The 15,876-nt window shown below is 40.2% G+C and overlaps 1 protein-coding gene across 1 annotated transcript in view; it reads left to right on the top strand.

Moving 5' to 3' along the window:
• The window catches only part of EDIL3 (EGF like repeats and discoidin domains 3), a 236,474-nt gene that overhangs the window by 168,130 nt on the left and 52,468 nt on the right, over nt 1-15,876 (top strand). Inside the window, exons 7-8 of the mRNA XM_053407901.1 lie at nt 13,182-13,337; nt 14,777-14,921. Coding sequence (XP_053263876.1) covers nt 13,182-13,337; nt 14,777-14,921 — 301 coding nt within the window. The remainder of the gene's footprint in view (nt 1-13,181; nt 13,338-14,776; nt 14,922-15,876) is intronic.

Here is a 15,876-nt window from a genome sequence, read left to right as displayed (position 1 = left end):
CAAACAGGGTAAGCAGGAAAGAAGAAAGGAAGACTGCTCATACTGCACTGCATGTCACTTATTGGACTAAAATCCATTGACTTCAGTCGGTCTACTCTGAGTATGACTAATGTTGGAAACCACTCAATAGCTTTAAAATATTTAACTTAAAAACAGCAGCATGAGGAAGTAGCCTCATGCTACTAATAGAAGTCTTTGCCTTCTGTTAACAATATTGTACTCTCCCAGTCTGAGAAATTCAGGAGTTTTTTCATGTTACATATCACATGAAAGATTTCAATTAAGTGGGACTTACTTCTGAGTAAACATGTACAGGACTGCATTGTCAGGTGTGTTGTGTACTTTTCTTTTGTTGTAAATGCGCCACCTCCTCCCTTTTCCAGGTGCATGACAAACACTAACCAATAAATATGTAATTTATTTTTTCGAGCATCATCCTAATGAACTGAATATTAAAATTACCATTCTAAATTTATGCTCCCAGCATGCAACTACTACTAGAACTACAATGTTTATAATTGGCTTGCAATTTAGAGGGTCAGTGGCTATGGCATTGAAAGCAAATTAAGGGAGACACACTCATATCTAACTTTAAAGCACTCCTTGTAGATTTACAGAATTAATAAAAGAACATCCATGTTAAATGCTTACTGCTTCATTAAGACCAAAAAATGCTGATTTAACTTTGTTGGAAGATATAGCATCTTATATCTTTGATTTTAATAACCACCACTTAGATATGATCAAATTTATCTCTTAACCTATTGTAGTAAACTCAGCCTTTTCTTTTTAACTCCAAGCAATGAATAAGTTTGTTGTCTCTGCCTCGGCTAGTGTAACTTTTAGCTTTTAGAACAAATATGTCCAGAAAGGCAGGAAGGATCCAACAAAGGGAGTGTTTGGAAATAATGCCTGGCCAGTCTACCCATTATGCTAAGCCATGGTTGATCTAAACCACGGTTTATAAACCAACAAGAGACATCACCTTGCCAACAAAGGTCTGTATAGTTAAAGCTATGGTTTTCCCAGTAGTGATGTATGGAAGTGAGAGCTGGACCATAAAGAAGGCTGATCGCCGAAGAATTGATGCTTTTGAACTATGGTGCTGGAGGAGACTCTTGAGAGTCCCATGGACTGCAAGAAGATCAAACCTATCCATTCTTAATGAAATCAGCCCTGAGTGCTCACTGGAAGGACAGATCCTGAAGCTGAGGCTCCAATACTTTGGCCACCTCATGAGAAGAGAAGACTCCCTGGAAAAGACCCTGATGTTGGGAAAGATGGAGGGCACAAGGAGAAGGGGACGACAGAGGATGCGATGGTTGGATGGTGTTCTTGAAGCTACCAGCATGAGTTTGACTAAACTGCGGGAGGCAGTGCAAGACAGAAGTGCCTGGCGTGCTCTGGTCCATGGGGTCACGAAGAGTCGGACACAACTAAACGACTAAACAACAACAACAATAAACCAGCAATAAACTATTGCCTACAACAAACTATGAGCATATTTTGTTTGTGGTTAATAGACACTGTACCATATAACCATATACTGGTGCACAAATTCCAGAGAGCATGGGAGATATAGTTCCTGAGTTGCAGCAGACCTACCTTACCAACTGAACGACCTAACTTTCAAGTTGAAACAAAATAAAAAAATTCCTTCCAGTAGCACCTTAGAGACCAACTAAGTTTGTGATAGGTATGAGTCAATCACCCATCTCCTACTACCCTTCTGAGAAAAAAACCACCCACCCTCCCACTATATATAAGGGTCTTGTGACTTCTGTTTCAGTGTATCTGAAGAAGTGTGCATGCACACGAAAGCTCATACCAGTCACAAACTTAGCTGGTCTCTAAGGTGCTACTGGAAGGAATTTTTTTATTTTGTTCTAACTTTCAAGATTCTTCAGGCTTTGCATTTAGTCAAACACCTGTTCAGCATATCAGAGTGACAGAAAAGGAATAAGGAAAGGAAAGAGCCTACACTGCTACGCTTGCCAGGGACTAGTGGAAATTTGTTTGGGAGGCTGGTGAAAAGGTTTTCAGAGATGGCAAGAGTTGGGAGATACATGTGGAAAGGGGTTTCTCTGGGTTTTACCTTGATCAGGGACATAGAATAATTTGCAGGCTTTGAAACCACTCCTCCCATTTAATGTGGGCTTTTAGAAGCACATAAGTTCATCTCCAAGCATCTCTTGGAGTCTGTCAACATGTCTCATGAATTTAGTCCATTTGTACTGTGTGCTGCAGGAATTTTGTCACTTACTGAAGCCTTTTCACCCTACAGGAGTAGGGAGACCTCCACTGGCTGTTAGAGATAAACAGAGCTGAACTTCCTCTCAAGTGTCAGAATGCAAAATAAGCTTCCTTGCAAAACCCACCCACAGTCATTGATCTGTAGGCCAGGTGTGGAAATCAATTGATCCTTGATCTTCCCATGTGAGAAAGCACAAATTGATCCCATAATGTCCTTCCTTTTTCTCCATCTAGGCTATTAATTTATCTATTGCTTGTTGTTGTTTCATGAGTGCAAGCATTTCAATATCCTGATGGCAGGGAATCAAAGCAGAACGGTGGCATATATTATCAGCTCTTTGGGGAGAAGCTATTTTGCATTGGTCTTAGCTAAAGAGAATATCCAACTCTCAACACTTACCCAGTTCTGATTAAAGCTTGCATCCCTAAGGACATATTATACCAAGTACATTAATTTACCGCTTAGCCCTAATGATCCCATTTAAGTTATCCCTGATGGAAAATTACAAATTTCATTTAGAAAGAGATTTATAGCTACACATAGCTATAAATAAAGGTCCTGGAAAGCCAAAACACTGTTACGGTGCCTCTCTGTTTCAGTAACATACTGTAGCTTGCTTGATCTATACTTATTTGGTAGTTCATCCTAATTACAACAAAGCTTGAGTATATTTGCTTCCTTATTAATTGTAAAAGATAGATCCTACATATTATGCTAGCAGCTGTAAGTAGTTGTGTTAAAGAAAATTAAATACAGTCTCCGATTCAAGTAAACACACTTCTTCCTATTGCAAATAAATGTATGAAGTAGAGTAATATCTGCATATCATTTCCCCCCTCCCCCTCCAAACACACACACCATCAAGCAGGGTGGAGTTGGGGGTGGATTACTCTGTAAGAAGCTCTTTTGCCCCAGAAGAAGCGGAAGTAAGTCTACGTGTGACTCCTTAGCTATATAGGTGTGAATAAATCACATTTTAAAACGTGTTTACTTGGACAGGGTTTGGTTTATATTGAACTAGAAAAGTTTACTCTGTGTGTGATCAGTGGCGGAGCTTCATGCTTCAGCACTGGGGGGGCGGAGAGCAGGCGGGGGCAGGGCTGGTGAGCATCCTGGGGGCGTGGCGCACCACCCATAGGGGCGTGGCGCCCAGGGTGGGCAGGGGGGCAGCCACGATGGCACCCCGCCAGGATCGCGCTGCCAGGGGCAGTGTGCTCCCCCCGAACGCCTCTTCCTCTGCCAGTGTGTGTGATGAGTTAAGTAGTAAATTGCATCAGACTGATCTGAGGAAAGGTGGGGTTTTTTCACTTTTGATTGGCTTGCCGGATGGAAATTCTTTGTCCCTCATTAGATAAGAAAAATGGTCTGATCTGGGGTAGGGCAGAAACAAATCTGATTGGTTGAAAAGTTGGATGGACCATAAATAAGGTACTTTTACCACTGATCAGGCTGAGTGTGTCTCTCTCTCATATATTGAGGGGGATATTGAGGATAGGGAAAGTGTACAATTGTCGCCTGCTTCTAAGGAGACTTTGGAAGCCAAAAATAAGGTGAATCGAGAAATCAGGAGGTGGGAAAATGATAGAGAAGGAAGGGTAAGAAATCTTCCTCTACTTACTGATTTTTAATTGGAGATTGAGGCCTGGGCAGTTGCTTTAGATTATTTTTTAAAAAAAAATACACAGCAAAAAATATCAGGGAGGAAAACTATACATAATTAACTTCATGTGTTCTTTGAGCCAGAACGTTGAATAATGTTGATCAGGGCATCTGTGCTGTGATATTTTTACTCAGTAGGTGTTGGAAGACAGAAGGAAAAAAAACACAACCTAATTACAATGCCAGACTTCCTCTTGAGACTCATCAAGTTTTCTTTTTCCCTCTGCTGTACTCCACATAGCATGTTCCCAAACAAAGTGCTTTCAATTTTTAATGAGATGTATTGTCTTACGTTCTTTACTGAGCAAAGGAATAATGCAGACTTTTAAAAATGCCTTTAATTCACTTTGGATAAGGCCCATAAATTGTCAAAAGTACGTCTTATTTTGTTCTTCTTCTTATAGGATTCTTGTTGTTTTGCAGCTGAAATCTGAAAATTCTTAACTTTTCCTTTGACCAATTTTTTGTGGTAGCATGGGTGAGTGGAGAGCATGCTCTTCAGCTTCTTCGGTGTTCAAGTTTTCTTATTAATCTTGAACCAACATAGAAATAAAACTGAAGGGTTCTTCCTGTCGCACTTATCTCGCCAGCGCCGAGTTAAAAGCTACAAGAATACAAAACTAAGAAATGTGATGAAAAATAGAGCCATCTATTTTTGAGGTGGCTGAGATGATAACAAATATTCATTCGTCGCTCGAGGGTAGAGAAATAGTTGCAGTCTACCAGTTGCTCCCACAGCTCTATTTTGTGTCTTATTATTTGTTAAGGATTGAAAGCATGTTTACTATCTTTATAGTTTTGCTGTGAATGCTTCAAGAAGCTCTCAAAGCAACTTGCAAAAAATTATAGCCATAAAATCTCATTTAAAGAATGAAAATATGATGCTGTTCATATGATGCCAGGATTTTACAGGCAGCAGTTCCTCCCTCATCCTTAGCCTTCCTTGGTGTTGCCCTTTGCACCTCACTTACTGGGCAGAAGCAGCTCCCACTGAGGTTCTGAGAGCAGCTGGAACTTGAGGAAAGGATGACTTCAAAGTTGCTTTCTGGAACCATGGACCAACAGGAGGCACTTTGAAGCTGATTGGCCCTGAAAGTATGTCTTCAAATGAAGTTACTATGACAGCAACCTCCTTTGAACTTTGATTGGTGGGTGGTCCTGCCCAAGTTGGCCCTTGCGGGTGGAGAAATTAAGCATATGGTCCACCAGCCAAATGCAGTTCCTCACCCCTGACCTACACCAGGGTCCGCTATTAGAAGGTCCTTAAGAGATCCTGTATCAGAAACTAATGCAGACTGTCCTAGTCTGTCCAGAAATGCTCAAGACAATATATATTTGGTGGCTTGTATATAAAAAGTTGATGTATAGTTATCCCACAACCCTGAAATATACCCCCCTTCCCTGAATTTATAAACACAAAACCAAATAAGAAAATCAAAAAAGGTTAAAAACAAGTAAAAAGCAAAAAGAAATTGGAAAGAACCAAATGTTCCTGTGTATTACTTCTCTGAGCCTGTCTCCTCACTGGAACAAAGCAACCCTCTTTAATAGCTTAATCTGAAATATTTGTACTGCTCACATTTTTTTTCCCCGGTTGTGTATATCTCTCTGCCCTACCCCACGTTTTTAGCCTGCAAATGCTGGGAAATGGCATAGAGGAACTTAATCATGTAAAATATATGCCAAGGAATAAAGTAATTAATATTATCCTTTTGCTAAACATAGTTAAGCTTATAATCAATACTTTGTAAATTAAATGCAATTTAAGTGACTGCAGAATTCTGTAAAACAGGAGGCTGATTGTGGGTTTTGTATGGAAGCTGACGTTTAAACATGCCAGTAGCTGAATAATTCATATCTTTCCATTAATAGCATTCACAGCAACTACCTTTGGGACTAAAATAATAACTTAATAATAAGAAGAAACAAACCAAGCAAGTTTTCAGTCTGTCTAATTCTGTAAACTCTCGGAGGCATAAAGTGATGTTTCCCAGCAAAAACCAAATGAGTTGAGCCCTTAGAAAAAAGGGAAGAAAAAGAAAAGGCAGAATTTTATGATATTTTCATTCTGAAGCAGAATAAAACATATAGGCACTGATCCAGTTCTAGCCACTAGTTTATTATTACTGCATCTCAATGTGATGTACAATAAACATAGCAAAAAAAAAAAACAGTTGAAAACACACACACAAACACACTGGATGAAGAAAACTAAAGCCATACAAAATAGGCACTCATGACACTGATCAGTTCATCCAGCTGGGAAAGCCAGACAGAATAAAAATGTATTCAATTCTTTCTGAAAATTGTAGATAGTAGGTGCCTGTTTTATCTTGAGCGTAGTGCTATTCCACAGAATATGGCAGCCCTGCTCCAAGATACTGCAGACTGAGCTTTTGAGATCTTTGGAACAAACTCAAACCACAGGGATCTACTGGGTATATCCGGGGTAATACCCTGTTCCTGAACTGCAGAGGGCCTTTTATGTTGACCTTGAACTTGGCCCAATAGCAGTCTGGCAGTCAGTGCAAATCCCACGAGCAGGGTGTTTATATGCTGGTGGTCATGTGACCCTACAAGCAACCTAGCTTCTGTGTTCTGCACCAGTTGCAGCCTCTGGACCAACCCCAAGGGTAGGCCTACATAGAGCAGATTGCAGTAATCCAACCTTGAGGATAGACAACTGTGATCAAATTATCCCAATTCACGAATTTCTGTAGCTGTCTCATCAAAGCTGGCAAACATGCCCACAACAGTACATATGCATATCTCCACATTTACTGTGTACACAGCAGCCTATGATTGAAAAGAGCAGCATTTTTGAGATTCAGCAAAGGAGAACACTGCTTTGCCTAGTACCAACAGAAGCAGTAGAGCAGGCATAGGCAACCTCGGCCCTCCAGATGTTTTGGGACTACAATTCCCATCATCCCTGACCACTGGTCCTGTTAGCTAGGGATCATGGGAGTTGTAGTCCCAAAACTTCTGGAGGGCGAAGGTTGCCTATGCCTGCAGTAGAGCATCAGCCCTTGCGTCAGAATGTAGCATCCTCAGGCAGCTGCTTGGGGCCCCAACAGGGCTGGGGCCTGACCTGAAGCTCCCATGCCAGGAAGCCTGTATCTCCATGTTAACTTCTTACAATGCTCCAATGTAGAATCATTTCAGAGCATCATGGGAAATTTAAATGGAGTCTCCAAATTGTTTGGTGCTAATCTATCTGCTGCTGCGCTTGGGTCTAGTTGGCATGTTTGATGCTTTCACAACATTGTGGCTTCCTCCCCTTACCTTGCCAAGATCAAGTTGGCACAGTAAAATTAGTATAATTTAGACAGGAATATAATACCTCTAACCGTAGTGGGAAAGACCATATGGACCTGTGTATGTGTGCCTGCCGTGTCTAATGCCATCTTCAAAGGACGCACAGCTAGTCTTTCTTAAATATTGGTGAAGATTCTTCTCTGACATCTGTATGGTGTATTCATTTACTCTGTTGTCTGTCTTCAGCATATCCTCCAACCAACTCATGGAGGGTGATGGAGAAGTTAAGCTAGTGCTCTCACCCTCACTCTCCCCACTTGCATGTTCATAGAACACAGAAGACAAATGCCTAAAGTCTGCAGTTCCTGTGTTTATACATTTGTGGGGAGCATTAGTAAAAAGAATATATATATATATATGACCACGATAAGTGAAACAAAAATATAATGGACAAAGAGCCCAGAGAGAATTTCATTCCTAAAATGGAAGAAAAGGTGATATACACTTTTCTCCATTTGCACTGTCCATAACAGGTAATAAATCAAGAATGAATTCCATGTTTAGGATTCCATGTGAATGTTTAACTTCTATATTTTACATATTTGCTGGTTGTTGGAATAAATTATTCAGCAAGCTAACAAGTCTCCTGTGATTCCCAAATCCCAGGGCCAAAATTACAAGTCAGATCTTAATAGTCTGACTGGCAGCCAGCTCTACCTTACAGGCTAAACTCGGCATCTGTGTATAAGAAGATAACCACTCTTTTTTATTATTTTTTTGAAAAAAGTTTAAATAGTACTGTTACAGTATTCCCGTGCTTGAAATAACCAGGTTAAATTGGAAGATTTACCACATTTCAAATATTTGCAAATATTTGTTTCAGCCCTAGTATGTTAATCTTTGCATTTGTGAAGGTATATGAGAAAGTAAGGATTTAATGTTGCTTTTGCAGAGGTCAGGGACCTTCTGCTTAATCTATTTGACTCCTCAGATAGTGCTGTTAAACCCTGGAAAGTGACAGATAAAGGGTGGTAGAACACAATCTATTAAGTAATGACCGCTCCCCGCTTAAAACGGGGGGCGCCCTTTGCGTGGATGCGCGCAGCCCTAGATCTGGAGCGGCCCCATCAGCATAGGCTTGGCTTTGCCTTCCCTCAGGTGGGATACCTGGAGGTCTCCACCTACCTCAGTCAGTTGTCCAATCCCACCTGGGGGAAGCGTTGCCAAGGAGACCAGGCCAGGTAGGGGAGGGATTACCTGCCCACACAATAGAGGGAGGATCTTACCTGGGATCTATTAAGTAATAGCATTGTTTTCACATGTGGCACTAAGTCTCATCCCATAGTGCTGTTGAAGTGGCACGGCTTCTTCGTCCAAATAATGAAGATTGCAGAATATCCACCTTCCTTATAAACACTTTGCCTCTGTGTGCATGTGCCAAAGACCAAAATTTCACCAGCATAATATTAATTCTTGGGGTTTTTTGTTCAAATCTGTTGTTCTAATCTTCAGGGAATTATTGTCCTACTACCGTGCCTAATAGATTTTTGCAATAGCAATGCTATACTGTCTCACTGCGAGTCATTCAGATTTCAATGTGATTCACAAAAATAACAGCCCCTACCCAAAGCAAATATAAAGGGAAAGACCTGTATCTCTCTTGTAGAGACTCTGCTTTGCTTGTAGAAGGTCCAGATTCAATCCCTAACATCTCCAGTTAGGGCTGGGGAAAGCCCTAGACAAAAACCCTAGAAGCCACTGTCTGTCAGTGCAGATAATACTGAGCTAGATGGAACAAAGGTCTGACTCTGTATGTGTTCCTATAAGTACTTCTGCGTGTGTTGTCCAGATTTGCTGTTATGACTACAAGCTTCTTACGCCACACCAATGCTTGCTTGCTTGCTCCAGAGGTTCATTCACGTTGATGTACAGACTTCTAGTAGGGTTTAGAGATGTAGTTTGAAGAAGGGCCTCAGAAGACTTGGTGGGTACACAACAGTGCTATATGCAGCCACTGGGATTCTCAGTTGTTGGATTGCTATATTCATATTTCATCACCCTGTTTCCCCCCTCTTTCAAACTCTATGTGCATATCCCAAGTACTTTCCCAGGCTCACATTAGTCACAAGAATTTCTTAAATGCACTTCATATACTATCTTACAGTGCAGTCGTCAGAAGTAAATCCCACTGATTGCAAAGAGGCATACTCCTAGACAGGTAGATATAGGATGGCAAACTTAATCAAGCTTGTTTCCCCCCCTCCCCCAAGTCACCTATTGAAGTGCTGGATTTTGTAATCCCTGAAATGCTTAAAATCAAGCTCCATTACTACATAAATCCTATACACACTTGCCCAGGGAGAAAGATTCATTGGAATAAGTGGCATTTAACCTCTGAGCAGATCTGTCTAAAGTTGCATTGTAAGCTTGCTTTCCTTGTGACTTCATGTCTTCAATTGGCTGGGCAGTGGTGGGGAAGGGAGAGAAACAACAAGTGTAGCTATAGATAATTGTACAGAAGATTTTACAGAAATACAGTGGTACCTCAGGTTACATACGCTTCAGGTTACATACGCTTCAGGTTACAGACTCCGCTAACCCAGAAATAGTGCTTCAGGTTAAGAACTTTGCTTCAGGATGAGAACAGAAATCGTGCTCCGGCGGTGCGGCGGCGGCGGGAGGCCCCATTAGCTAAAGTGGTGCTTCAGGTTAAGAACAGTTTCAGGTTAAGAAGAGACCTCCAGAATGAATTAAGTACTTAACTCGAGGTACCACTGTAAGTTCAAAGGTAATAGGGAAGGACAAATTGTTCCCTAGTGTAAGCCATATTCATTTCAACAGGATTGGACTGTTCTAGGTGAGTTTGAGGTATCCCCCAGCCCACCCCATACACTTACCTGGAAGTAAGTCCATTTGAACTCATCAGAGCTTGCTTCTGAGTAGACATGTATAGAATTACACATTTACTTGTTTAAGGGTGGGTGTTTGCTTTGGCTAAAATTGAGAGAAATCGGGAGATGTGAGGATTAAATTAAATGCCTCCTAACTCCTCCAGTTCAGGCACTTGTCTTTCATTGCTTTTGGCAATAAATAAAGAAGAGGAGCTGTAATACAACAATACTTTGCTAGGAGTGTTGTTCAAAACCCATTGCTACAACAGGGTTTCTGAAACAGTTGCATGGTTCTGTTAACTGTTACCATGCAAATTATTTGTGGTAGGGATGTTAAAAACAATTACACTACAAGGATAAAAATAAGCTATATAAACAATAAGAGCAAACAGTAAGCAAAGTTGAAAATGTATTACTTCTTTAAAAATCAATTTAGAAAAAGGCATGACCAGAATTTTCCCTTTCCATTCCTTCATAAAGTTGTAAATTTAGGTTAATTTATTCCCAGAAGTCAAAGGAGCTGGCAGGGAATTTAGGAATAATTATGCTTTGTTTGGATAACCAATCATCTAACGTACTATTTCTTATGGGTCATAAATCAAACAACCTTTGTGTATTGGTGAATATGAAACATACACTATTTGCATTCTTTTCACTTGCAGAGAAAAAGAAGGCATTTCATTGAAATAGCTAAACACAAACTTTTAACCGTATGTTATTTTTTTACCCTGTGAGACTATTTACATTTTTACTTGTTTGGTTGCTCCAAAATGTAGTGCAGAACAGATTTAATTATCGGAGGGAAATAAGAGGGAGTCCTGATTCCTAACCAACTTTGTTTTGCAGAATTATAAAAAAAAAACCTAGAAGAAATTTCCAATTTTTATTGCATAGAACTTATGAAGAACCATTATTATTTTGTCATGCATCACCCAGCCAGTGAGGCAGTGAGACCCAAGCATATTTACATAGAGAAAAATGTATATTTAAGTAGACAAGTAACCAATTGTGCTCTCCACATAGCTAGAAAACATGGCTATGTTTCTTTTGTGACCAGTGCTTTTTTTCTTTCAAAAAAATGTTTAGTGGTACTCTCATTTTCCTACTCATATTGAAATACTGCCCCTCAATGAGGCCAAACTTAGATTCACAAAATGTCTAGGGGTATGCGTACCCCTGCGTATCCCCAGAAAAAAAGCACTGTCTGTGAGTAACATGGAACCTTATACACATCAGCAGAAACTGGATTACTAATAGATAGTGTATTTTCCTGAGTGAATAACATGAAAAGAACTATATTTCCAAAGTTCAGATCTTACTGTAGATCATTTTGCAGTTAAAGTGGCAACATCCACACCCAAAAGGGAGATATCAACAGGGTTGGAGAAACCCAAAGATTTGCAAACAAATTTATTTTTTGGCAGGATGGCCCAATGAGTATTGAGCATGCTCACAGGTCATAAAATGGAATATTTGTTTTATTTATTAAGTGAGGGATATGCCACCTTTGAAGGGCACAGTTGTCCTCCCAATGGAATGTATTCTGATGGTGATGATGATGATGATGTATCCGATTTGGTGCCATTAGGGCTGGGATATAAATTCATGGCCCCAAACAATGAGCCCCCAAAACTGCCAGAGACAGTGATAGTTGATGAAGGCCTTGATGGGCAGTTCATAGGCACTCTCGGGCAACAAAGATTGTAGCTTTGGCTGGCACTTCTCTGAACAATTCATCAGACTGCCTGACCTGAACTGTAAATATTTAAATGTGGGGGGAGACAAAGGGCCCATTTCTAATGTTCCTTTCCTCTAATGGAGGAAGCAGAGTGTCCAGGGCAACATCACGGGGGTGGGAAAGGAGAAACTGCCAGCAAAGAGGGGAGAGCAGTCAGGGTGTCATGATTTAGGAATAATTATGCTTTGCCAGAAGGCATCTTGTTCAGGGCCCCTGAAGCTTGGCAGTGATCAGGGAGGAAGACATGGCTGACTAAGGAGAACACTGAATGGGAGAACTCCACAATGCAGCACCAAAGCAGGGTTTCCTAAGCACTTCAGGGGCTGCTTGATGAGCTTATGAAGTTGTAATTGACACCAATCCAAATCCTTAGGCTCGTAGTCAAGGAATATCTCTCTATAACCTCAGTTAATACATTAGTGAAAAGTTAACTATCTCTTAAATACAGAAATTCCTCATTGGCAAGTATTGTGGGAAGTATTGTTTTGCTTCCTATCATGCTGTGTATTTTTGTGTTTTTATATTGTAAACCATCATGTGATCCTTGGGTCAAGGATGGTACAGAAGTTTAATAAATAATAAATAAGAATAAGAATACATGCTGGAGCTACATTTCTGAGGCTCATAGTTCCTGATTATTTTTTGCACTATACTGTACATCATAAACTTCTTTTCCACCTCAGGCCCTTTTCAACCCTTAGGTCTTTATTCCGCCCCGCCCACCACACTGTTTCGAACCCAGGGAGTCAGTATTGACCACTTGGGGGATCCTTGGCGTTGATAATTTGCACAGAGAGCTGTGTTTCTTTAGCCGTCCTGCATCTCGTAGGGGACATAATGCATTTGTGCATGCTATGTTTGTTTGTTTTGAGTTTTTTTCTTGAAATGAGATTAAACGGCAAATTCCAGGAGTAATACCAGTGAGCACAACACTGCCAGACTGGAAATCAACTTGTAAAAGAGATTTTATTCTATATTATTTCCTATACCTGCATTTATTTACTTGCAACTGAAAAACATTGTAAGAAAGATTGTTATTTTTTAGTACAGGTGGCCCTGCAGATGTTGCTGAACTAGTCTTCCCGTCATCTCTGGCCCTTGGCCATGCTGGCTGGGGCTGATGGGAGTTGAATTCCAGCAACATCTGCAGTGCCACAGTTTCCCCCATCCCTGCTTTAGTATCTAATCTCCTCTGAAATGAATACAGTGTTCTCTCTTTTAGGGCTAATCTCTAGCCCAAATGAAGCCTCAGACAGATGGAAATTCAGTATATTAGAGAAATGCAGCCAAAGCAGACATTTTACCAAAATCTAAATGAAGCATCATAATACCAATCATCCCACCATTGGTGGTCACTGATAACACATTATTATAATTTCAGATAAACCTGCAGAGGAAGATGAGAATCACTGGTGTTATAACTCAAGGTGCCAAGAGAATTGGAAGCCCAGAATATATAAAATCATACAAAATTGCATATAGTAATGATGGGAAATTATGGGCAACATACAAAGTGAAAGGCACAACTGAAGATATGGTAAGTCATTGTCATCAGTATAAAAGCATTTTAAATAGCAATTTAGTGAAGGGATTTTACTGCCTTATAGCAGAAAGTGGGTTTATTGAGACTTTTTTCCCTTGATAGATTTTATTCTGGGAAATACTGGAATAAATCGACATTTTGCATTGAGTAAGACTTTCCTCTACTTTGATTGTTTTATAAATATAGCATTACAAGGCTATAATAATTCTGTTTCTTATATTTAAATGGTTTTCATTTTAATTAGCCGACCAGTAATTACTTGTCTGCTCTCCATTTAGTTTTGTTATGTTGGCAATTGGTTAACCATCGAAAGGACAATATTCTTTCAGCAGCATGGCATACCATACTACAAAAACTATTGCAGACACTATTTAAAAAAATTAGAAACACTAAATGCAAAGTAGCCCATTCCACGTAACTCTTAAGAAGAGATGTATAGAAGGGCAGACACACAGATTATGTCTCAACACAATTTCTCTTCTCGTAAAAACATTTGGGGGAGTGATTTGGATTGGGGCTATCACAAGGGGGGGGGAGGAGAGGGAGCAAGTCCTTCATCCCTGCAGCAAGGATACCTAATCCAGATTCCACTGCTCCAGTCCCCCAGAGCACTATTAGTGCTCCAAATATTGCCGATATGTTTTCCCCTCTATATTTTAATAGCAGTTGTGGGGATGGAGGAGCAATTTGGATCAGGGCCATAGTGCAGGAGGAAAGGGTTGTACTCCCCTTGCACCATGGCCCACATCCAAATTTCTCCATTTTTTTAAAAAAAAAGTTTATTGGGATATCCATTCTCAAATGTCTCATGTCATGTATAGATTGAACCACAGAGGTATGTTAACTTCCGTGCCTGTAAAGGTTTCAGATCCTTAATATACTAAAATGATTCCCAGCCCTGCTTAAGGACCTTATCCAAACTAAACTACTGCTGCTCAAAGAGCTATTATGTCCCCGCCACACATTATCCCTACTCCAGTTCCACTATTTACCAATGGATGTGTGCACACAACTATTTACTGAGTGGAACTTACCAAGGTGGATATCTAAATATGCATGAAAATCCATCCATAATGTCCCACCAATTAGAAATCCAGGGAAACAAAGGAATGGCACAATTCTCACCACTACTTGGCAAGGATATTCCCTGCTGCTGCACTGCCGGAGCACGATTTCTGTTCTCATCCTGAAGCAATCTTCTTAACCTGAAGCACTATTTCTGGGTTAGCGGAGTCTGTAACCTGAAGCGTAAGTAACCTGAGGTACCACTGTATCCACCCATCTTCAGTTGCATTTTGTTGTACTCTTGCCACATCCATCAAATGAGGACAGCAGACCTTCCGTTGACACTAAATAATTGTATGTAATCATGAACTTTATTGACCCATATTGCCATTCAAATGCCTTTTACAATCTGTTGTGTTTTGTCATAGGTGTTCCGTGGGAACGTGGATAATAATACGCCTTACGCAAATTCTTTCACCCCACCAATAAAATCTCAGTACATACGATTATATCCTCAGGTTTGTAGAAGGCATTGCACTTTGCGAATGGAACTTCTTGGCTGTGAATTATCAGGTATGTTGCTTCAATACTTATAATAACAACAAAGGTCACTTTAAGCAATACCTTAAAACATTATGAATTTATCTACAATTATGTACATACTTCAAATGCCAAATATGTTTGTTTATTTACTAGAATTAGCTGGTGTTCGAGATGTTTGCATACACCTGAAATGGTAGCCTCCCCTTATCTACATCCCCTCCCCTCTTCTTTCTCTTCCCAAACCCCATAAATTTATATTTGATTACCATTTTGAAAGACACACACCTGGTTTTGAATTGTTTGTGTTTTACTACTTTTAATAACTGGGTAGCATAGAGAGGTTTATCAGTTGCATCTTCTGATACTGCAGCACTTTGAAAACCGCACCTGCCATGTCGGCATTTGCAGTCACAGAATTCTCTGTTGGGTCACGAGTCAGTAACTTCTACTTTATGCAGCTTATTGAGACTGTAGGCTATAAGAAACTTGAGGCTTGCAAGAGTTTTCTAACTGCATTTCCAGAACTTTCCAGGTGAAATTAGGTCTGCTGCTGAGCCTGGTTGCATTTGATGAGATTTGATTTGATTTTGTTTTGTTGCTTTCGAACAGAATCCTTCATTGTGCCTTGTAGCAGAAGTAAATGAACTAGTGGAGCCAATATCAACCCTTTCAAAGTTTTTTGTGTGGAAGGGTCACAGCACAAAAATGTAAAGCCTGACCCAGCTCCTTTTTGCACAAAAGCTTCATTCCCTTGCAGATTCAATGAAACACATAAAATTCTCCTTTTTTGTCAAAGTACCAGCATTATTTTCATATGGCAACTGCTACAGTAAATTTGTTTGGAGATTATTTTTATATGACTGCCTTCTTACTGTACAAACAGCCAGCCAGGGCACTAGTAATATATCAAAGCAGCCCGTGTTACATAATTCCTGGTCCTCGAGTGACAACAAAACCAAGTTCCAAAATGAAAAGTTAATGCATT

The sequence above is a fragment of the Podarcis raffonei genome, chromosome 11, assembly GCF_027172205.1.
Source record: "Podarcis raffonei isolate rPodRaf1 chromosome 11, rPodRaf1.pri, whole genome shotgun sequence".
NCBI lineage: Eukaryota > Metazoa > Chordata > Lepidosauria > Squamata > Lacertidae > Podarcis > Podarcis raffonei.
The sequence above is the reverse complement of the archived record's forward strand: the minus strand, read 5'-3'. Positions and strand labels throughout refer to the sequence as shown.